Source organism: Hypomesus nipponensis, chromosome 13, assembly GCF_054491055.1.
Source record: "Hypomesus nipponensis isolate SF chromosome 13, ASM5449105v1, whole genome shotgun sequence".
NCBI lineage: Eukaryota > Metazoa > Chordata > Actinopteri > Osmeriformes > Osmeridae > Hypomesus > Hypomesus nipponensis.
This window is the reverse complement of record NC_140373.1, coordinates 6183631-6204433: the sequence shown is the minus strand read 5'-3', so window position 1 is coordinate 6204433 and position 20803 is coordinate 6183631. Positions and strand designations below refer to the sequence as shown.

At 50.5% G+C, this 20803-nt stretch overlaps 2 protein-coding genes across 2 annotated transcripts; one reads left to right on the top strand and one right to left on the bottom strand.

Annotated features, from left to right (window-relative positions):
- The first annotated feature begins 109 nt into the window (after positions 1–109).
- Positions 110–15083, top strand: waplb (WAPL cohesin release factor b). Its single transcript, XM_084670096.1, has 20 exons — positions 110–446; positions 1261–1751; positions 3885–4620; positions 4728–5068; positions 5152–5276; positions 6562–6657; positions 7321–7482; positions 8269–8405; positions 9048–9159; positions 9265–9495; positions 10305–10416; positions 10750–10847; positions 11406–11482; positions 12491–12651; positions 12805–12920; positions 13073–13234; positions 13332–13545; positions 13771–13859; positions 14017–14112; positions 14310–15083. The coding sequence occupies exons 2-20, from the start codon at positions 1283–1285 to the stop codon at positions 14373–14375; spliced, it is 3600 nt and encodes a 1199-aa protein (XP_084526222.1). The 5' UTR covers positions 110–446; positions 1261–1282; the 3' UTR covers positions 14376–15083.
- Positions 15084–16375: 1292 nt separating this feature from the next.
- Positions 16376–17187, bottom strand: atoh1c (atonal bHLH transcription factor 1c). The gene has a single exon (XM_084670097.1). It carries the CDS (start codon positions 17178–17180, stop codon positions 16479–16481), a length of 702 nt encoding a protein of 233 aa, XP_084526223.1. The 5' UTR covers positions 17181–17187; the 3' UTR covers positions 16376–16478.
- Between the last annotated feature and the right edge of the window lie 3616 nt (positions 17188–20803).

The window sequence follows — 20803 nt, the reverse complement described above, 5'->3', positions numbered from 1 at the left end:
CGTTCCCCCCTTAATTTTAGCCAATCATAACAAACGATACTGTCTCAATGGGCTCTTGTTCGGTGTCACGTTCCAAAGTTTCCTTTGTTGATTGGTTAACAGCCGACTTGCTTCGAGGTGACAACCGCCGTTGCTTCTCTACCGAAGGACGAGGGAGGAGGAATCTAATAGAAGCCATTGGTTTATCACAGTGTAGACAATCGAGTTTGATATAGCTTGACAAAAGGAATATTTCAGACCACATATTAATTATATAGAGACTGTCTCTATATCTAAAAATTACGAGACCGGTTATTGTGTGGTAGAGTCTCCAATTAGGTGTTGTTGGAAGCAGTTTAGCATTGTTTATATTGTGCTAGGAGCTTGGAGGAGGCCCAATCTGCTGTAATAAGCGGCCGCCTCATACTCGGAGTGTTGTTTTGAGGTCCGGCATTTTCACGCACCAAGTAAGTGGACTAACGTTAGCTAGCATAGTTGACTAGCTGTGTGTCACTACTAACTCAATCTGAACCGGCATTCATGTAATCTTCTAGGATTGAGTCAACATTTTCTGATTGACGCGCAATTTTGGATGTCGACAGTCGTGTTTCGAAGGATTCAATGAGTGTTAGCCAGAAGAGAGCTACTTGGCTAGCTGCTATCTTAGCATAACATTAGCTCTCTCTATAGCTAGCTACAATAATAGTGTCTGAGTGCGTGTTCACAGACTGCTACCGTTCCCGTAGAATCTAATCAACGACACAACATTGGTTATTCTTATCATCAAATAAAGATATTTAACGTTATGTATAGCCTGACAACCAAGTCACGTGAGCTGAGTAAATTACATTGTTTTGCATGTATTTATTTCTCCCATTCCATCGCAGTTTGTTCAGTGTTAACCGCGAGCTAGCTAGCCTGCGTAATCCAGAACAGTTAGACGAGTCAGCTATCTAGCTAGCTAGCTAAGTAGCCTGCTAGATTGGGTGTTTAGAAACGCAATGTATTGTGTCAGACTATACGGTAGCTAGCTAAGTGTACCATCCATGTGTTTATTCAGCAACGCATTCAAGAAAGTTTCATTGTAATAGAGTACAGGATGTTGGTGAAAACAAAACGAAGTATTATGTTTTTTGTTTACTTCCTATTGAGGTTCCTAGGCTAACATCTCCAGTACAACAGTATGTTTATAAGTGTCACAATGTTATATTGTACTTGGCAGAAAGTTTTTAATGTCATCAATGACTTTAGCTGATCTCCTGTTTTCATTCTGTCCACCAGAGAATATGAAACAGGGGCCACAATGACATCCAGATTTGGTAAAACCTACAGCCGAAAGGGAGGAGAGGGAACTTCCAAGTTTGACGAGGTCCTTTCCAACAAGAGAGCCACACTCAGCACCAAATGGGGTGAGACCACATACAAAGCCAAGGTGAGCTCCAAGCGTTCAGGGGCCTGGACAGAACTGGCTGAGCATCCCAAGAAGGCCAGGGTGTCGGACGATAGCTCAGAGGATCCATTTGGGTTTGACAGCGATGAGGAGTCTAAACCCGTCACCTCCAGAAGCCAGGTTAAGGCCTCCCCTGCCAAGCCTGCTTCTGCAGAACCTCCCCAGGCAGAGAGACCAGGCCTCAGCTTGGAGGCCTCCAGTAGTAGAATCAGCCAGCAGGCCAGTTTGCTAGCATCGGCACCCAGGACGTCCAGCTCGACCAGCGATAGGAACCAGTTGAGGGTGATGGACACAGCCCGGTTCTTCAACACCACAACCTCTGGTAGGACTCTTGATTCTTTAAAACCAGTTTTCTAGTGTTCTTGATGCCGTGAGGCCCATATTAATGGATCTTGTGAGTATTATGATGCAAGGTTTGTTTAACGTAATCTTTGGTTGATGTTTGCAACTGAATTGTATTTTGAGCCATAGTAAAGTGCAGTGAGTCAAATCCTATTACTCTAAAGTTTATTCAGTTAATCAATCAATCAGTCAGATTTGTGTTAGTTGTGTTGATAAATTAACTTCATATCAGGTCTGCATTTGTGAGGACATGAGTGACATCAGCCCCAAATACAGACCTATTCTTAGTTGACAATCTGTATCATTGTCTCAAGTGATTCAGCGTGACATTTAGGCTGTTATAACAGATATAAAGAACATTATTATAATTCATACAAAATCAGTATCTTTATTTCCTCTGTAATTAAACTGGCTCCATTAGCTCTTCATTGTCCAACCGCCAGTGCAGGTAGATGATGAGTGGCTGTTACTTCATACCAAACTTCTGCTCTTGCGTGACCTGGCTTTACTCCACTTTGAATTGATCGATTCTCCCTGTGTCTGAGATCTGGGAACAGAATGAGGAGGTAGCTCTCGCCCCCGGTCGACCTTCAAAGCCGGGGTCCCAGGAGTGAGTTTGTTCCCCACTCAGCAGTGCTTGATCTGCGCTGGAGGGTCCAAACTGTCAGCCTGACGGGTGGTTCTGGTGGAGTCTATCCACAGCTAGGGACATGCAGATGCGTGTGCATTGTGACTAATTAGAAACGGGCAGGTTTGACATCAGGTGCCACATCGACAGGTGCCACATCGACAGGTGCCACATCATTTTGGGGGCCCAAGCTTGGGCCCGGCATGGCTGTCTCTGTTGTGACAGGTGGCGCTTTGCTGGGAATGATATTCTGGTTGGTTTAGCGGACCCAGACTGGCCGGAACTGACTGTCAGAGGCTGAAACTGGAGTTCTGGGTCATTTTCATGTGTTGTTGTGAGGTTCCGTCCTTGTTTACACCAATGATGCCCGTCTCCATTGGAGTCTCCATCCATTCTGAGTGTCCTCTGTGCCTGTGCTTCAGGTCCCTGGCACTCATTACCATGCCGGTGTGTCTGAAATGTGGCTTAAGTAGTTCTTTTTTGTCATTTTTGTGAATGCAGAAGAAGACTGTGGTATCCATGTACCGGTTCTAGAACAAGCAAGGATTCAACTTTTCTTAAAGTTACTTTTAAGCCCGTTGCATTCTAAATCTGCCCGTTGTCACTGAAGATTGATTCTTATGATGATGGATCCGCTTGTTCCCTCTTTAGGGTCACGTTCTCACGGTTCAAACCAAACTGAAAGTATTTATCCCTGTCACATTTAGCAATCGGCTGCACACAGCACTTTTCCAAACAAACCAAGAGGATCATTTCCAAAACCGATTTGGTTGTCCTCTTAAATGGCTTATGTAATTGTTTCAGTGAATTGTGTCTGACAGAACGATCAATATGGACAGAGTTAAAGGAAACTTTCCAGACCGGGTTGGGCCCTTCGAGGGATGGTAATACGTATCGAGTCTCACTAAGGATTCATCAAGCTGAGTCTTCTGGGTTTTGCCTCTGAATCTGACTCATTATTTAAGAGCTGTAGTCACAACCCAAAGCCATCAGCTCAGTTCAGCTGTGGGGGCAGCTCAGAAATAGAAAAGTGCAGTCAGTCAGACATGGTGTTTCACATATCTTGGAACTGCCCTCTCTGTCTAGACCAGTTGTTCTTAACCCTGTCCTCAGTGAACCCCTGTCCTGCATGTTTTAGATGATTCCCTGCTCCAACACACCTGATTCAAATGCACGTTCGTTACCAGGCTTCTACAGAGCTAGATAACGACCCTTTAATTTGAATCAGGTGTGTTGGAGCAGGGAAACATCTAAAACATGCAGGGCAGGGGTTCACTGAGGACAGGGTTAAGAACCACTGGTCTAGACAGACAGGAAGAGGCCTTCTCAAGACCCCTCTCTCTTAGCAGGCTGGCTACCGTTCTGCCTGAATAATTATCATCCTGACAGTTGAACAAAACCATGCTCGTTGTTAGGTTTGTGTTTCCTACGTGTCCTGCATCCTGCTGATCACACGTTAAAACGTCTCACCTGTTGCTCCCTCAGCTAAGCCCCAGCAGAGCTGGTCCGCTCAGGGCGACACTCCAGAGAAGCAGCACAGCTACTCCTGGTACAGCAACGCCTCTGAGAGCGACAAGAAGCCCCTGGCCCAAACCACCACCCTCAAGACGGAGGCCAAAGAGGCCTACGACTCCTGGGACGCCGTCATCGGCCTCCGCTCCACCTCCCCGACCCCTGAGCCTCCCAGGAACCAGCCCTCCATGTGCTGGGCGTCCTCGGTGAGGTCCGGGTCGGGGCCGGTGGGCTACAGCATAGGCCTGGGCCGGGACCGGACCCTGGGGGCTGGCCGGGAGGAGAAGCCCTCCCCTCCGGAGCTGACCAGCGAGAGTGAGGAAGTGGGCCAGGGGGACTGGGAGGTTCCGAGCGAGCCCTCCGACAACTCCCAGTCTCTCCTCAGAACGTCCAACTGCCGGACCTACCGCCGGCCCAACAAGCAGGGTAAGGATGGCACCACCACCAGCAGCAGCAGCGTAGCCGCCAAACCCAGCAGCACAGAGCCGACCAAACCAGCGGGCCGAGGCAGGACGAGAGACTACACGGTCCTGCACCCGTCGTGTGTGTCTGTGTGTAACGTCACCATCCAGGACTCGCTGGACCGCAGCATGGAGGACATGGCCAACGCCACCGTCAACACCACCGCAACCGTCGCCCTGGGAGACCTGGGGGAGGCCGGACGTCTGAGGAAGAAGGCCGAGATCGCCCCCGCCGCCAAACCGACCAGGTGGAGAGACCGCACGCGCACACACACACAGGAGGGGTTGAATATTTACAGGATTTTATGTTTGTTTTTACAACACTGACCTTGGATTTCTTCTGTCTCTTTCTCAGGCTCAAACCCACTCAGAGCAAGTCAAAGAAGGACACCAAGCTGGACTTCTTTGGTTTCGAGGAAAAGGAGGTGCCCCTGGAGGAGGGGGAGGAGACCCCTGACACCTCAGAGGGCTCCAAGTACAAGATCAAGTACTTTGGCTTCGACGACATGAGTGACAGTGACAGTGATGAGGAAGACTCCCAGGCCAGGGAGAGGAGGAAGGCCCAGAGGGCTGCTGCTGCCGCCGTCGCTGCCGCCGTCATGGAAACTGAGGTGGAGAGTCCGCCACCGAGTGACAGTCAGGACAGTTGGACCAGAGAGGACCCAGAGCAGAGTGAAGCACACCTGCTCAGGCCAGGTCAGCCACACACACAGTCTCACACACACACACACACACACACACACACATGCATGTCTGACCCTCTCTGTTACTCCGTGTAGACGTGCTGGAGTTCCCAGAGGAGCCGTCTTTGGCTGTGCCCGAGGCATTCAGGAGGCCCCAGGGGGGCAGGCCGGCAGAGAAGTCCAAGGAGAGCAGCAGGAAGATCTTCAGTGGTCCCAAGAAGGTGAGTGTGTGTGTGTGTGTGTGTGTGGGGTGGATACTCAAGAGTAGACTGGCGACCCTTTGGCAGCACACTCTCACACTCCTCATACTTTCAAGAGTAGCAGCAACCCGGCCAGTGTCCTACAGTAGCATGCTCAGCCCTGGCCCCCGCCCAGCTGCAGGGTTCCTTCTCTAACGACCTGCTTGATAATTGATGGGAGGATGAATGGAGGTGGGGGGGGGGGGCGAAGGGGACGGAGCCGACAGTGAAGATCTCCCACGCCTCCTCTTTTATTCATCAGAGCCCTGAGCGTCCTCCCCCCTCCCGGCCCTCTGGCTGTGGCCCTGCGGTCAGGTCGAGCCGCCACGCAGGATCGATGAGCAGGGCCAGCGCTCACCATTTCAGCCTGTCATATCAAATCACCCGGCGAGGAGGCCAGACGCTATGTCATCCAAAGACACGCATTCGGCTTTTATTAGTTTAGCTTGACCCTCGAGTTGCGCCGTGATGGCATAGGTCATTAAAAAAAAAACACACAACACGGCAGCAACAACAACAACGTAAAGGTGCATTGCACAGAAGTGCTGCTGGTGTTCATCTGCAGTGCCAGGCTGGCTGCCAAAGTCCCTGTCCTGTGCTTCTGTCAGGAAGTTCTGTCCCTGCCTTTGTAATAATGAACTGTGTGCTGCAAGCTTATATAGCGGGAGAGCCAAACTCATTAAAAAACAATAGCCCTTGAAAGTGGCCAGATATTCAGCAGTCGTAAAAATAATTTTCTATTATTACTACAGCTCTAGCGACTGAAGCACCCGTGGCTGAGAGGACCACACTCATATACACACACACACACTCACACACACTCATACACTCATACACACACACACACACTCATACACACACACACACACTCATACACACACACAAACGTAGGGGCAGAGCTGTTCTGTCTAACTGTAGGGGGGGTGGGGGGGTGATGGAGTGACTGGGACTACTCCAACACTGTCCTGCAGTGCGCCGTCCTTCGAACTCCCACTTCTCTTCATCTGAACCAATTAGCCCCTTTATCTTTCCTTCCTCTTTTCTCTGTTGTGTATTGAATCCCTGGGCCAGGCAGCAGCCCCTGTAGCCCTCACCAGGTTGGGAAGCAGAGGGGGCCAGGAACAAGGCGTCAGTGTGGGGCTGAATGCTGCAGCCCCGGGCTGTGGCTCCTGTCGTTGTGTCTCATGACGGAGCCTCCTGTAGCAGGAGTCAGGGGCTGCTGTGGCTGACGGGGGTGCTTGTGTTGTTGCTGTTTGTCTCCCTGCAGTCTCCCACCAAAGCTGTGTACAACGCCAGACACTGGAACAGACCAGAGAGCGAGGAGCTGCCCCCGCCACCCCTGCCTCCATCACAGGCGGCCCCTGTAAGAAACATGCCCTCTCACATACACACACACACACCTATACACACGCACCTTTCTCTCTCTGTTTCTCACACCTGTCCCACTCTCTTCTCCACACGATCTTGGGTCTCTCTCTCCTCTCTCCTCTAGCCAGCACACTAAAACCGTCCCTACACAAAACATTGCATTATATCTCCCGCTTTAACGTGTAATCCTGTTGATCCGCTCTGATCCTCTCCATACCAGTGTGGTTCACCCCACAGTCACATCTGAAGCTGCCTGCTCTGTCATTCACCAAATGCCATTAGGCCTGCGTTGTGGCATCAGGCAATTGAATGGAATTAATTGGCTCGTTAAACATGCATTGGCTTTTCCAGCGCTGCGGCATCTTTTAGCGGACGCAGATGATGTTTGTCAGCTTTTACTGCTTGTCATAACTGTGTGCTGGCGCGCGTGTGTGAGGAGCGAGAGAGGGCCTGTGTATGATCGTGAGTGTGTCTATTCACGTGGGAGTTTTGCATGCGCGCGCGTGTGTGTGTTATGTAAGGAAGCAGGAGGTCTTTGGCTGAGCTTCATCTCTGTGAATCACCAGCAGTGCTGTGTACTGAGAGCAGGTGGCTGTTCTCTCACTCCCTCTCTCTCCCCCCCCCGCCCCCCCCTCCTCCCTCCTGTTCTGTCCTCCAGGCCGGTGCTCCAGGTTCCAGTAAAGACACCAACTCCCACAAAGACGACGGGGTGTTCAAGGCCCCGCCCCCTCCCCCCAAGGTCATCAAATCGGTGTCCTTCCCCACAGAGCCCTACCAGGACATTGTCACCGCACTGAAATGTAGAAAAGAGCACAAGGAGGTGAGCTCCCCGATCCTCATCAGCCACGTCTAACCAATCCCTGTCCCACCCCGTTAGTGATTCCCATTGGATATTGAAGCAAGTCTTTGTTCATATAGTCCTGGGTATGCCATGGTAGGCAGCCCAGTGTGACACTGTACATATGAGTTCCATGACAGATGGTGTTGTTCACCTGTGTGGTGGTTATGAGCTATTATTAAGTAGTCTGTGCTGCGTCTCGCATACCAAGCAGCAGTGTGTGACCTGCCTGTTGGAAGATCTGAAATGAAACAGCCCACGTGCACTTTCTTTAGCTTCAGTGTTAGACATGTGAGCGCTTGACTCCCTACAAACACCCTTAATGTCTCTTCCATTAGCTCGAGAATAGCGCTACTCGTACGCTAGCCAGGCTAGCTCATATCCATACCAATGCCCACTGCCAAGCTACCTACTCTCATCCACCCACACCAGGGAAGAGTGTAGCCCGCTAGCAGTTGAGAGATGATGTAAGTGGGAGGTGTTATGCAAGTCGAACAGAGGGAGAACACTGGGATGGCTTCATCCCATTGAACAATTGTGTAACTGAACCCCAGTTACACAAGTAAATAGACCATGTTTGTCAACAAGTTTTCTGGTTTGAATGCCTTGGGCAGACCGAGGGGATCCTCGTGTAATATCACCTGTCCCTGCCTCTCCTTCCCGCAGCACTCTAATGTGCTGCAGTGTCATAAACGTCATCCAGCTGTTGTGTGTGGAGGAGCCAGTGTGTGGGTGAGGCTCACGTCCTGTGTTTCTCTGCTGCTGCAGCTGTACACGGTAGTCCAGCATGTCAAGCACTTCAACGACGTGGTGGAGTTTGGAGAGAACCAGGAGTTTACTGACGACTTTGAGTACCTGGCCACAGGACTGAAGACTGGTCAGCCCCTCAACACACGCTGCCTTAGGTAAGACTAACACACACACACACACACACACACACACACACACACACACACACACACACACACACACACACACACACACACACACACACACCAGCCCCTCAACACACGCTGCCTTACGTAAGACTAACACACACACACACACACACACCAGCCCCTCAACACACGCTGCCTTAGGTAAGACTAACACACACACACACACACACCAGCCCCTCAACACACGCTGCCTTAGGTAAGACTAACACACACACACACACACACACACCAGCCCCTCAACACACGCTGCCTTAGGTAAGACTAACACACACACACACACACACACACCAGCCCCTCAACACACGCTGCCTTAGGTAAGACTAACACACACACACACACACACCAGCCCCTCAACACACGCTGCCTTAGGTAAGACTAACACACACACACACACACACACACCAGCCCCTCAACACACGCTGCCTTAAGTAAGACTAACACACACACACACACACACACACACCAGCCCCTCAACACACGCTGCCTTAGGTAAGACTAACACACACACACACACACACACACACACCAGCCCCTCAACACACGCTGCCTTAGGTAAGACTAACGGCCACCCAGGCAGTAGATGAACCTATTGTGTGTCGTGTCCTGCAGTGTCATCAGCCTGGCCACCAGGTGTGCCATGCCCAGCTTCAGAATGCACCTACGGGCGGCGGGCAAGGTGGCTCAAGTCTTTAAAACCCTCAACGATGCCCCCCAGCACCCGGTAAGGAACTACAGCCCCCCACCCCCATCACAGGCTGGCCTCCTCTCCTCTGCCCCCACCCTCTTGCTAGCTCCGCCTCTCTCATATCTCCCTCCCTCCCTGCAGAACCTGTCCCTGTGCACGGCCTCCCTCATGTACATCCTGAGCCGGGACCGTCTGAACATGGACCTGGACCGGGCCAGCCTGGACCTGATGCTGCGCCTGCTGGAGCTGGAGCAGGGCCACTCGGGCTCCGACGCCCAGCTCAGCGCCAAGGAGATGGCCAAGGTCAAGGAGAAGATCCGCAAGCTGTGCGAGACGGTCCACAACAAGCACCTGGACCTGGAGAACATCACGGTGGGTTGGGCCGGGCGCACCTGCAGCCCGGGCGTGCTCGTCTTGGAGCGCTGTGGGATAGGCCTGGCGTTAGCGTGGCTGGGGAGTGAGCCGTCATCTCCGGGTCCGTCTCTCTCCCCTTCCCCCCTCTCTGTCTCTGCTGGAGGGGTAGTATGGAGCACACTGACAGACTAATACAGACTCGTATAAACACTGGGCCATCTACAGGCTATCCACAGCATATTTTTTCCCCAATGAATGAAATGTGACCAAGACATGAATGCTGTCTAATATCTACTGAAGTTATGCAAGGGTCTGATGAGCAAGTCGACAATCTCCTCTCTCTCTTACACAGTCTTTCTTCTGGCAGAAGGGAGTTTCAGACGTGTGTGTGTGTGTGTGCGCGCGCGGCGGGCTAGATCAGATCAGACGCCCACTAACCCTCTCGTCAGGGGGCGTCCTGCTTCTCTTCATCCATAAAAGCAGGATGTCTGTAGCAGCGTCAGTAGCTAGCATCGCTTCCCCTCATGTGGAACGTTGAATTAATCATGAAAAATACTCCCAACTCAAAGTGGGGATAAATCCAGCTACTATCAGACTTTATTCGTTGTTTTATCGACCCCTTTGACAAGGTTTATTCATTCCTGTTAGAGTCTCGATGGTGATGTGAATGCTCTCATTGGGTCGCTGTTTATTTTCCGCTTTTTTTTCTTCAACCTCACCCCCCCCCCTTTCCCCCCAAACTCTTCCCTCCCTCCCCGTCTCACCCCTCGGCCCCTCCTTCCCTCCCTCCCCGTCTCACCCCTTGGCCCCCCCTCCCCTCCTTGCAGACGGGGCATCTAGCCATGGAGACCCTGCTGTCCCTTACCTCCAAGAGGGCGGGAGACTGGTTCAAAGAGGAGCTGAGGCTTCTGGGAGGTCTGGACCACATAGTAGATCAAGGTAGGCCCTCACCACAGACCTGATCTCTGAACCAACAAGATGGGTTAGGCCAAGGCCCTCCATCCAGTTTATGCCAATCCATTCATATCAGATCAGTGATTTTGTTTTTGAAGGAGCAGACATTTACATTTAGTCATTTAGCAGACGCTCTTATCCAGAGCGACTTACAGTAAGTACAGGGACATTCCCCCTAGACAACTTATAGCTCCACCATGCCACCTGGTAGGCTGGGCGACAGTGACGCCCGGCCCCTATTTGCGATGTGAAGCATCCATGAGGACCAGACTAGAGAGTCTGTGTGATGTAACTTCCTCTGCTCCCCTGCCCGCTCAGTGAAAGAGTGCGTGGGGAACCTCAGCCAGGAAGATGACAAGGAGAAGCTGGTGGCCTCGCTCTGGGGGGCCGAGAGATGTCTGCGAGTGTTGGAGAGTGTAAGTCTCTCTCTCACACACACACACACACACACACTCCTGATAGAAAAAAAAAGTGTGTCCACGGAACCAGAGGACCAGAACATCTTGTCTCACTGGTCAGGGACACGATGACAGTGCAGAGATTTGTAAATCACATTGGCAACCGAGTGGCTGAAAATAACCAGGAATCATTCAGCGTTTGTTGGTGTTCCTCACCTGCTGTCCCAGAGCTCATCTCCAGAGTGCCAGTGGAACTGGGAGCTATTGATCTGCCCAGCGGTGCTAGATCCTGTGGTTAAGGGCTTAGCTCCACAGCAGCTTCCACAGACACACTGAGGATGGGAGGGGGCCAGCCTTACTGTTAAGCCTCTACTTATTGATCTGGCCACACAAACAGACTATAGCAGAGTTATTTTCTCTCGCTCTCTCTCTCACTCTGTCTTGCGCTCTCTCTCTCTCTCTGCAGTTATATGAAGAATGTTGATGTGAGATTAAGTTGAAATTGTATTTCTCCTTTATTTGTCTGTTCATTATCTTTTTACATCTCTTTGTTTACTTTCCTTCCCCGTCTCCTAGGTTACTGTACATAACCCAGAGAACCAAGGCTACCTGATCGCATACAAGGACTCATCCCTCATCGTGTCCTCAGCAAAGTGAGCATGCGCACGCACGCACGCACGCACGCACGCACAGCTGTGTGCACAGCGCGTGGGAAACGTCCATCTTTATTTGCCGCTGTTTTGTCTTACATTTCCCTGTTGTGGCATGAGGTCAGTCGCTCCTGTGCCCCCGCCCCCCCCGCCTGGCCTGCCCCAGCTCTGCTCTGTCTTACTGACTCAGCCCCGGCCCTGACCCTGGAGCACACTTGGAACACGTCCACCTTCTCTCCCACACCCTCACCCCTCTCCACCACCGCCTCTGTCCCCTCTCCGAGTCTGGAAGTGAATTAGCAGGTCCCAGACAGGGTGCAGCCAGGGTCATGGTCTGAACCTCACCCCCCGTGACCCGGCCCGGGACAGCTAGCCGGGGGGCCCGGGGTGGGAGGGGAGGGAGAGAGGGCATGCTGGCTGGGAGGGGGGGGCGAAGGCTGCAGGCAGAGGAGAGAGGAGGGGGCAGCAGGAAGACCCGTGTCAACAAAGAGCCAGTCACACGCGCGGCTCACTAGCAGCATTCAGCTGGACGGCTCGGATAATTCAATTAGCCTGGAATCAGAGAGGGGCTAGCGGGGCCACAAGTCAGTCATCCAGACCTCCAGACCCCCTATCATTAGGACCCCCCCACACACACACACACACTCCCTCTCTTCTTTTGCTCTATTCTCTCCGTCCTGTCTAATGAGTGAATTGTGCCACCGCACCATGGCTGATAATGGATGACCTCCCATTAGCGTTAATCACATTATGATATTTAGCATGTAGCTGGTTGGATGACTGTGTGTGTGTGGCTGCGCTAGCCAACCTTTAGACATGACTGCACTGCCACGAAGCCCCTCTCTGAGCCCAGCTGCCCAGGGTGCTGGTGTAAGGATGAATAGATTAAAGGACCATAGAAGAAGTCCGTCCGTTTGTCCCGCTCTCACTCCCCTGACCCCGCACACACACACACACACACACAGGCAGGGTGTATGACCCAGTGTCCTCTCCTGGTTCCCCTCCCTGCAGGGCTCTGCGTCACTGTGAGGAGATGATCCAGAGGTACAGCCGCCAGGTGGCCCTGCCCGGCCCCGCCCTGCCCCACGCCAGCCACAGCAACGTGGGCAAGGCTGTGGAGGACTGCATGAGGGCCATCATCGGCCTGCTGCTCAACCTCACCCACGACAACGGTGAGAGACTCTCAGAATCAGACACACACACACACACACAGCTGAACGTAACCCCTGTGTGTCCACTGTCCGGGGTTTGTGTGCCTGTTCCCATGCAGGTGTGTGTGAGGGAAGTTAGCAGAAGTATCTTCTAACGCGTGTGTGTGTTTGTAGAGTGGGGAAGCACTAAAACAGGCGAGCAGGAGGACTTTCTGGTCACAGCTCTGAACTGTGTGCTGCGGGCTCCCCAGTACCTGGCTCAGGAACAGCGCTTCGACATCAGAGTTCTGGTGAGTCTCACACACACACGCACACACACACACACACACACACACAGACAGTATATATTAAACTCACACACCCCATTTCTCCCGAGCATTTCAAAGCATCTCGATCTCTGTATATTCCACCTCCCTGATGGTGTGTATGGGTGTCCTTCCAGGGCCTGGGCCTGCTTATCAACCTGGTGGAGTACAGTGCGAGGAACCGCTACTGCCTGGTGGAGATGGAGATGGAGGGGGGGGCTCCCTGGGAGAGCGTCCTGGCCCCCACCCAGGAGGAGCTGAATACGGGCTCGCTCAGCGCCATCGCTGCCCTGGTCCAGGTGGGGGCGGTGCATCCGTGTTATAGTGTGTCCGTGTGTGTGTGTCCGTGTGTTCAGGCCTCCTATAAAGTGCGTGTCCCCCCCCTCGCCCCTCCAGCTCTTCCTGCAGCGCGAGCGCGCCGCCGTGATGGCCGAGGCGGAGACGGACGACTTCATCAACGACGCGCCCAAGCCGGCACTGGACCAGAGCGGCGAGTGGCAGGAGACGGGCGGGGAGATCCAGTGGGTGGCGGCCGAGAACCACTCTGAGATCGAAGCTGCCAAGGACAAGAAGAAGGAGGAGGAGGAGGAGGAGCTGGACCTCAACAAAGGTAGGGGAGGAACACACGGGCGCACACACACACACACACACACACACAGTTTGACTGTGATCCAAGTCATATACTTGACATGTTACAATAATAAACACTTTGAATGATAGTTATTTGCTGGCCAGGTTCCACTGACATATCATTTTCTCTTTTGTATGCCTCTCTCTCTCTCTCTCGCTCTCTCGCTCGCTCTCGCTCGCTCTCTCTCTCTCTCGCTCTCCTCAGCCCTGCAGCATGCTGGCAAGCACATGGAGGACAGCATCGTGGCCTCCTACACTGCACTGCTACTGGGCTGTCTCTGCCAGGGGAGTCCGGTAAGAACACACACACACACGGAGCAGTGTCGGTGTCGCGTGTATTTGTTGTGCTTGTCAGTGTGCGTCACTGCTGGATTTGGACCCGCGTGAGCGTTGTGGGTTTGGGTGTGTCAGTGCTGACACTGTCCCTGACACGGTCTCTCCTCTCCTCCAGACTAATGTGACTACTGTTAGAGAGAACCTGCCAAAAGGAGACTTCTCCATCATGACGGAGATGCTCAAGAAGTTCCTCAATTTCATGAACCTGACGGTACGTTTCCATTGGAGGTTTGAAGGCCTGCTTTCCTCTGCACCGTATGAGTGTATGGAGGCCGATGAGGGTCATGCCTCTCTGGTTGACCTGTAGCTGGGCATCTCAATAGGGACCTTGTGTGACGAGAGTGTGTGTGGTAACTGACCTCTGCTCTCTGTCTGTCTCTCTCTCTGTCTCTCTCCCTCTCCCTCCAGTGTGACGTAGGTACAGCAGGACAGAAGTCCATCTCGCGGGTCATTGACTATTTGGAGAACTGCTAAAGAAGCATGTCTGTTCGACCCCCTTTCTCTCTCTCACACACACTTGTCAAACTGGGGCTGACCACACACACACACTCACACACTGGTCAAACTGGGGCTGACCACACACACACACACACACACACTGGTCAAACTGGGGCTGACCACACACAGACAGAAATACACTTCCAGATCTTCATCTTCATCACTCGGGAGTGGCAGGGCCTGTGTCCTCCTTCCTGCAGCCTGGTGTCAGCCTTGCAGCCAGCCGCCCCTCCCCAAGCAGCCCCTCTGTCCCAGAGGACACCCAGGCCCTCCACCCAGGCCCTCCACCCAGGCCCTCCACCCAGGCCCTCCACCCAGGCCCTCCACCCAGGCCCTCCACCCAGGCCCTCCAGCCAGGCCCTCCAGCCAGGCCCTCCAGCCAGGCCCTCCAGCCAGGCCCTCCAGCCAGGCCCTCCAGCCAGGCCCTCCACCCAGGCCCTCCACCCAGGCCCTCCACCCAGGCCCTCCACCCAGGCTTCATGGCTGTCCGCTCGTGTCCGTTCCCTTAGGACACGTTATAGCATTGATGATTTGAAAGACACAATTTCTCTTTTTTAAATTGCCGATTTTTTTTGTTTTGTTTTGTTTAGTTGTGTGTGTGTGTGTGTGTGAACCAATTTTGTGTACAAGATGTTCCAGTTGTGCTCTTCTTCAGGTTGTACATATAAAATGCCCAAACCAGTATTTTGTTTTCTTTCTCTCTCTTTGCTGTAATGACGTTTCCGTTTTTTAAGCAGTTTGTCTCTTTAAAGGGATATGTTACTTTATTTTTCTGTAACTCTCCGGTCTCACTACCATGGCTTTGACAGTTCAGTTGAATGTACGTTACAGTTGCCATGTGGTGAGAACTCCCATGGCCCCCATCACACCATGTTTGGAGGGGCATTGGCCTGTGGCTAGTTTCAGAATGAGGGATTCACTGTGTTTTTGATGTAGGACCTCTACACATCAAGGTCTGTGTGAACTGTGTCTTTTAAGTTCTGGACATCATTATATCCCGTATCCCACCCCAGATCGAAAGAGCATAATTCACTGACCCAAACAAAAGTTTTATATTAATCCTTAACCAGTGCAAGGTCCCGGTTCTCTTTGAAATGTCTCCTTGAACCCCCCCCAAAGCCACAGTACTCTGAAGCTAACTTTTACAGCTTCGATGTGTATCTGCTTTGTTTGCCTATGTTCTCAAACCCCTCTGTTGTTGATAAGTGTCAAGGGGTTGAGGACCAGACAATAGACAGAAGATGAACTGAGCATCACAAAATGAATTGTTCCAGAGTCAGTCCCTCAAACGTAATCTGAAATGCTTTTACTTCAAACCTTGACCCGATGAACCTCGCTGTACAGAATTGGAAATATTTAATTATTTAATTTCCTACCACAAAACATGCGTTCATTCAGCCTGGGTTTGTCCAGTTGTCCTTGCCCAGCCTCTGAACAGACCTCGCAGCACCCAGTCTCCCTGAGAGTCTCAGCCTATCTCCCCCTCCTTCGCTCTGTCCACACACACACTCACCAGTTGCAGTTGAGTCGCTGCTGTTTTCTTTTCTTTCTTTTGTAAAACCTAACTGAACACTTTCTAAACTTTACAAGAGCTTTATTCAACTTGTTCACAAAAATCTGGAAAAATGAATGGAACAATGTAAATAGTACTTGTAAATTTAGCCTATTGGAAATTAGAACGGTAGACTACTTTTCTGAATCCAATTCTATTTTTATTTTATACAGCATTTCTCAGTTGTGTTGTTTCAGAGTCAGATGAAAAGGTATACAAAGCCAACTGCAGGAACTTGACCTTTGTACCAGTTTCAAGAATAATGTCTTTGGTTACCTGTACTGTACATAATTTTAACTCAAAATAAAATTGCTACTTTCAGTACCTTTTTTTTCCTCTTAATTTGCTTTATTTTGATCTCAGCCTAGTTCCTAAAATAAGAACTTGTATAAACATATTTTGAATGACCATTAATAGTACAAAAAGTAAAGAAAAGACTAGCTAAGTCATCAGACCAACTCAGGTCTACATACTGTAGATAAAATAGAAGATACAACACAAAATTGTTGCTGATAACTTTTCTTGTTTTACTTTGCCCCATTCGTCCTCTCCCAGAAGTTTATAAAACCTCGTAGGTCGCTTTTCTCGTCATCACAATGCGTTCGAATCAAGCATCGATTGTCTTTGTCAATGCCTAGCTGACCATTTGCGTCCGGGTCAGGTAGGTCGTTGTTTGAGCCCTGCTCTGAAGAGTTCACCTGGGAGGTCTCTAGTGGGCCTGTGTTCACCTGGTCCGGCCTGGCCTGGTCCTGATCGGTGCTGAGCTCCGTAACACTAGCATTGTCCTGTAACAACTCGCTGAGAGTGGATATGTAGATCTGCGCCATCTGAAGTGTCTCTGACTTTGATAGCTTTTTGTCGCTCTCCAGGTTGGGTATGACGCTCCGTAGGCGGTCGAAAGCAACGTTCAAACCCAGCATCCTCCTCCTCTCCCGGGCGTTGGCTGCCATGCGGCGACGCCTCTGCGCTCTTTCTATGGCGTTCTGGTCCGGTTCGATATACCGGAGTCCTGGTCCTAACCGGAGTTCCACGATTGTGCACGGGTCACACTCGTTCATGCGTTCCGCTGTCTTCTCCTCTACCCAACTACTTGGAGCAAGTGTCTGAAAATGTGACTCATGCGCAAGGTCTAAGTGATGCGCACTCAAGACAACTTTCACACCAGTATTGTCTAAATCTCTGGAATTGTAAGACGCACAACTTCTACGGCGTGGCATTATCTTGGGCATAAACGAACAGCTCAGATACTACAACTAAACGTTCAAGACCCCGGCCCACTTGTCATTAAAAATTTTGCTACGAGAGAGCAGAATTTATTGACAAGCGACCGAGGCTTTAGGCTTGAGAGGACGCATGGGGGGCGTGGCTAGGGTCGTGTGCGCCTGATGAATAGCGCTAAGTCTCTTTGATAAAGACCGCGGGGAGTCCATTTACCAAGTTCATCAAAAGTGGATTAGGTCCGTGCCAGTGATCACCGGGCGCATGGTCTTGGCTCAGGAGAATACTGCGATGCCACTTCTGAGCTACTTAGACATTCATTAGCGATTCTTTAGATAAAGAAGAAACAGGCTTTTAACAGATAATCTCATTGTCAGCCACAAAAAAGGACACAATATGGATACATTATCATTGTGCCGAAAATACAGGCATTACTTAACCAACTCAACCAACCAGCAATAGCCTTATCATGATTTCCATTCACCTATAGGCTATACATACATGCCATTCATTAGGCCTACACATTCAATGAGCCTTTGGTTAAACCTCGACAGCCAGCTAAGTTTTGGGTGGAATGTAGGACTACAGGCTGTTGGCTAAACAGAAAATAAATGAACGCATCCAAATATATTTTCCGACAGTTACAGACCACATCCTCAGCGGTGATCTAATCCAATTTAACAGTGTCCACTAAAACTATTGGGGTTTCAGTTCTCTCTGCATGTTGGAACCACAGCAACCCATGCATGGGGTTTAAAAACAACACAGCATGCTCACACAAATAAGTAAATCAATGAATAAAACTAACCACAAGAAGAGTGGCCCCTTGGAAGCCAGCAGCAGCAACACGTGGTGAGGTGGTCCCTGGCCTGACAGTTGCTGGCACGCTCCGCTTATTAAACCTAATGAAGCGTCTCATTGAGGCGAGGACGCGGGCTCGTGATCAAACCCAGCGCCGCGCGCCGGATGGTTGGAGCAGAGGGACCCCCGGGCGGAGGGTAAATTGGGGTGCATGCATGCCTGTCAGAGCAAAACAAGAAGAAATGCTACCATCATTCGCTGACAGGATTAGAGGTGGAGGGCAACACGGGCAATACTTTTTCTTCTTTTCAGTGTTTGCCATCAACAACAAAGGGATGCACCGTCCAAACCGGACGGATGAGCCAAAAGTGCAGGATTGAAGCGCACACTTGTCAACATTCATTAACTTCTGTGAAACATGGAACAAAAGGAAAGCGATACAACACGGCTTGATTAAAAAGTAATTCAGCAACATACTCTGTTAAGATGGTGACATCGATCTCAGACTAATTTAATCAAGACAAACCAAGTATTTGATAGCTACTTTTGGTCCCCTTAAATAACGAAGAGTAGTCAATGCTGCAGGACAACAATGATAAGCTTGACATAGTGTGTCAAACTGTTTAAGTCTGAAAACAAACAGCTTTAAAACTTGGACAGATATAGAATGTCCAATATGGTTTAAAACTTTGATGAAATACTTTTCTATGCATGTAGTACTTTGACCAAATCAGACAGGGATTTCACTTAATCTTTATGATTCAAACATATTAGTCAATCTTCATGCTCTCTTGCACAGATATGACCAGTTCTCCTGCCAGGACACTCAAATAGGTTAGCTGCACTTTCCAGCACATTTATATGAAAACAGTTGAAGTGTCTACAGTAAAACTGAGTCAAAGAGGTATAATTTACTATCCTGTAATTGACATAATAGGACAATCACTTGATCTTTTCCAGAACATTTTATTTGATCTGGAATGCTTATGTGCAGTGTTCATGTGCTGTTTAAAAAACATGATCCCAAAGTAATTAAAGTAAAACATTGAATGCACTGTCGTTTACTAAAAGTATAGTGAGTTTGTGTGTGTGTGTGCTAGTCCGATATGGACAGGTGGTGTCCCTTTGGCCCAACAAGCTGCTCTCTGGCCCCATTCAGCATTTGGGCCCCTTATTGATCAAAGTAGCTCACGGACACTTTGATGTGTTTGATCAGTGGTCAGTCAAGACAGAGAGAGGAAGAGAGGACGTCCAGCTTGGACCATTGGCGTTGGGAGGTTTGGTCTTCCTCCTCCTCCTACACCACCCCTTCTTCCACCCCCCTGCCCCTCTTCCCCGTCACACTCATTTGGTCCATTTTGGTCTCCCATGTTCTACCAAGACAATCCTTTTCAGGTACCTCCCCTACAACCCTCCCTGAAGAACCCCACCACCAACATCAAGCCCTGTCACTCCCTTCTCACCCTCACCCCATACTCCCTCTCTTGTTAGTTCTCTTTCACATCAGAAGACCTTCCTGCACCTCTCATTGTGCTTTGGCCCCTATTGGCCCAATTATCAGACATTGATTAGGCTAGCAAACCAGACGTGAGCAGCTATGGACAGCCAGGCGTGCTGCTGTGCTCATGGAAGCCTCCCCTACGGCTCCTCTGGGCCTGTGTCAGCACACACACTCACAAACACACTCACAAACACACTCACAAACACACTCAAACACACTCACAAACACAAACAAACTCACAAACACACTCACAAACACACTCAAAAACACACAAACACTCACAAACCGGTGCATATTTGAGTGTGTAGCTTACTTGTTTGCGCGTGTGATAAGAGAGATTAAAAGCATGTGAGATTGATTTTGTATTTTGATGAGGCAGATTTTTGTTTAGTGTGCGTGTACCACAGTGTGTCTACAGTTGTCCATAAACTGCCTAAAATGGTACACAACTTGCTAGCTTGAATTCCTAATTGATCTTCTGATCAATGATCAGTGTAGACCTGCTTGTTCCCTCTGGCTAATACACATACACACTCACACACGCCTAGATTCCCCACAATGGGAAAAGATAATTGCTTTCTATTGATGGAGCCACAAGTCCTTTGGGACTAAAGCAGGAAGCCAAGTTGTTGGATGCTGTTATTTTAACAATTGCTCTCCCCAATAATCCCACCCCAGTATCGGTCACCATCCACCTTGGGGAATTGATGGTGAGGATGAGTGTTTGTGTGTGTGTGTGAAGAGTAAAGACAGTGTCAATGACAGAGTCCTGAACTGTTAACAACAAATGTTGTCTCTATCAAATATCACATTATGATGACAACATCAAGACCACAGGAATTTCAGAGATGGTGATGGTTGTGGTGCTTGAGCCTCCAGAGAATGTAGCTGAAGAAGCTGTGTGTGTGGTAGTTGTGTCAGATCCTCATTATTCCATCAGGAGCGAGGAGAGGGGAGCACTGCAGGGGAGCAGAGAGGGTGTGTGTGCTCGCTTTCTCAACTTCCTGATTAGAATGCATCCTGGGAGGTGTCTAGGGCGGGCTGGCATCAGAGAGAGAGTGAGAGGGAGCAAGGGAGATAGCGAGAGAGGGAGGGAGGGAGCAAGGGAGATAGCGAGAGAGGGAGGGAGGGAGCAAGGGAGATAGCGAGAGAGGGAGGGAGAACATGAGGGAGAAAGTGAGGGAGAAAGTGAGGGAGAGATCAGGAGAGATCAGGAGAGATCAGGAGAGATAAAGAGAACAGGGTCAGTCACAGGTCTCACAGCATCGATACTCAGGCTCCTGTGCCGTTTCATCTCTTGTTTACAACTGGTTGCTGTCATGAACTTCCCCC

Coding starts and splice junctions, on each gene's coding strand:
- waplb (XM_084670096.1), top strand. CDS start 1,283: ATGACATCCAGATTTGGTAAAACCTACAGCCGAAAGGGAGGAGAGGGA. Junction 4,621..4,727: donor CCCGCCGCCAAACCGACCAG/GTGGAGAGACCG, acceptor TCTCTTTCTCAG/GCTCAAACCCACTCAGAGCA. Junction 11,483..12,490: donor CTCATCGTGTCCTCAGCAAA/GTGAGCATGCGC, acceptor CCCTCCCTGCAG/GGCTCTGCGTCACTGTGAGG.
- atoh1c (XM_084670097.1), bottom strand. CDS start 17,180: ATGCCCAAGATAATGCCACGCCGTAGAAGTTGTGCGTCTTACAATTCC.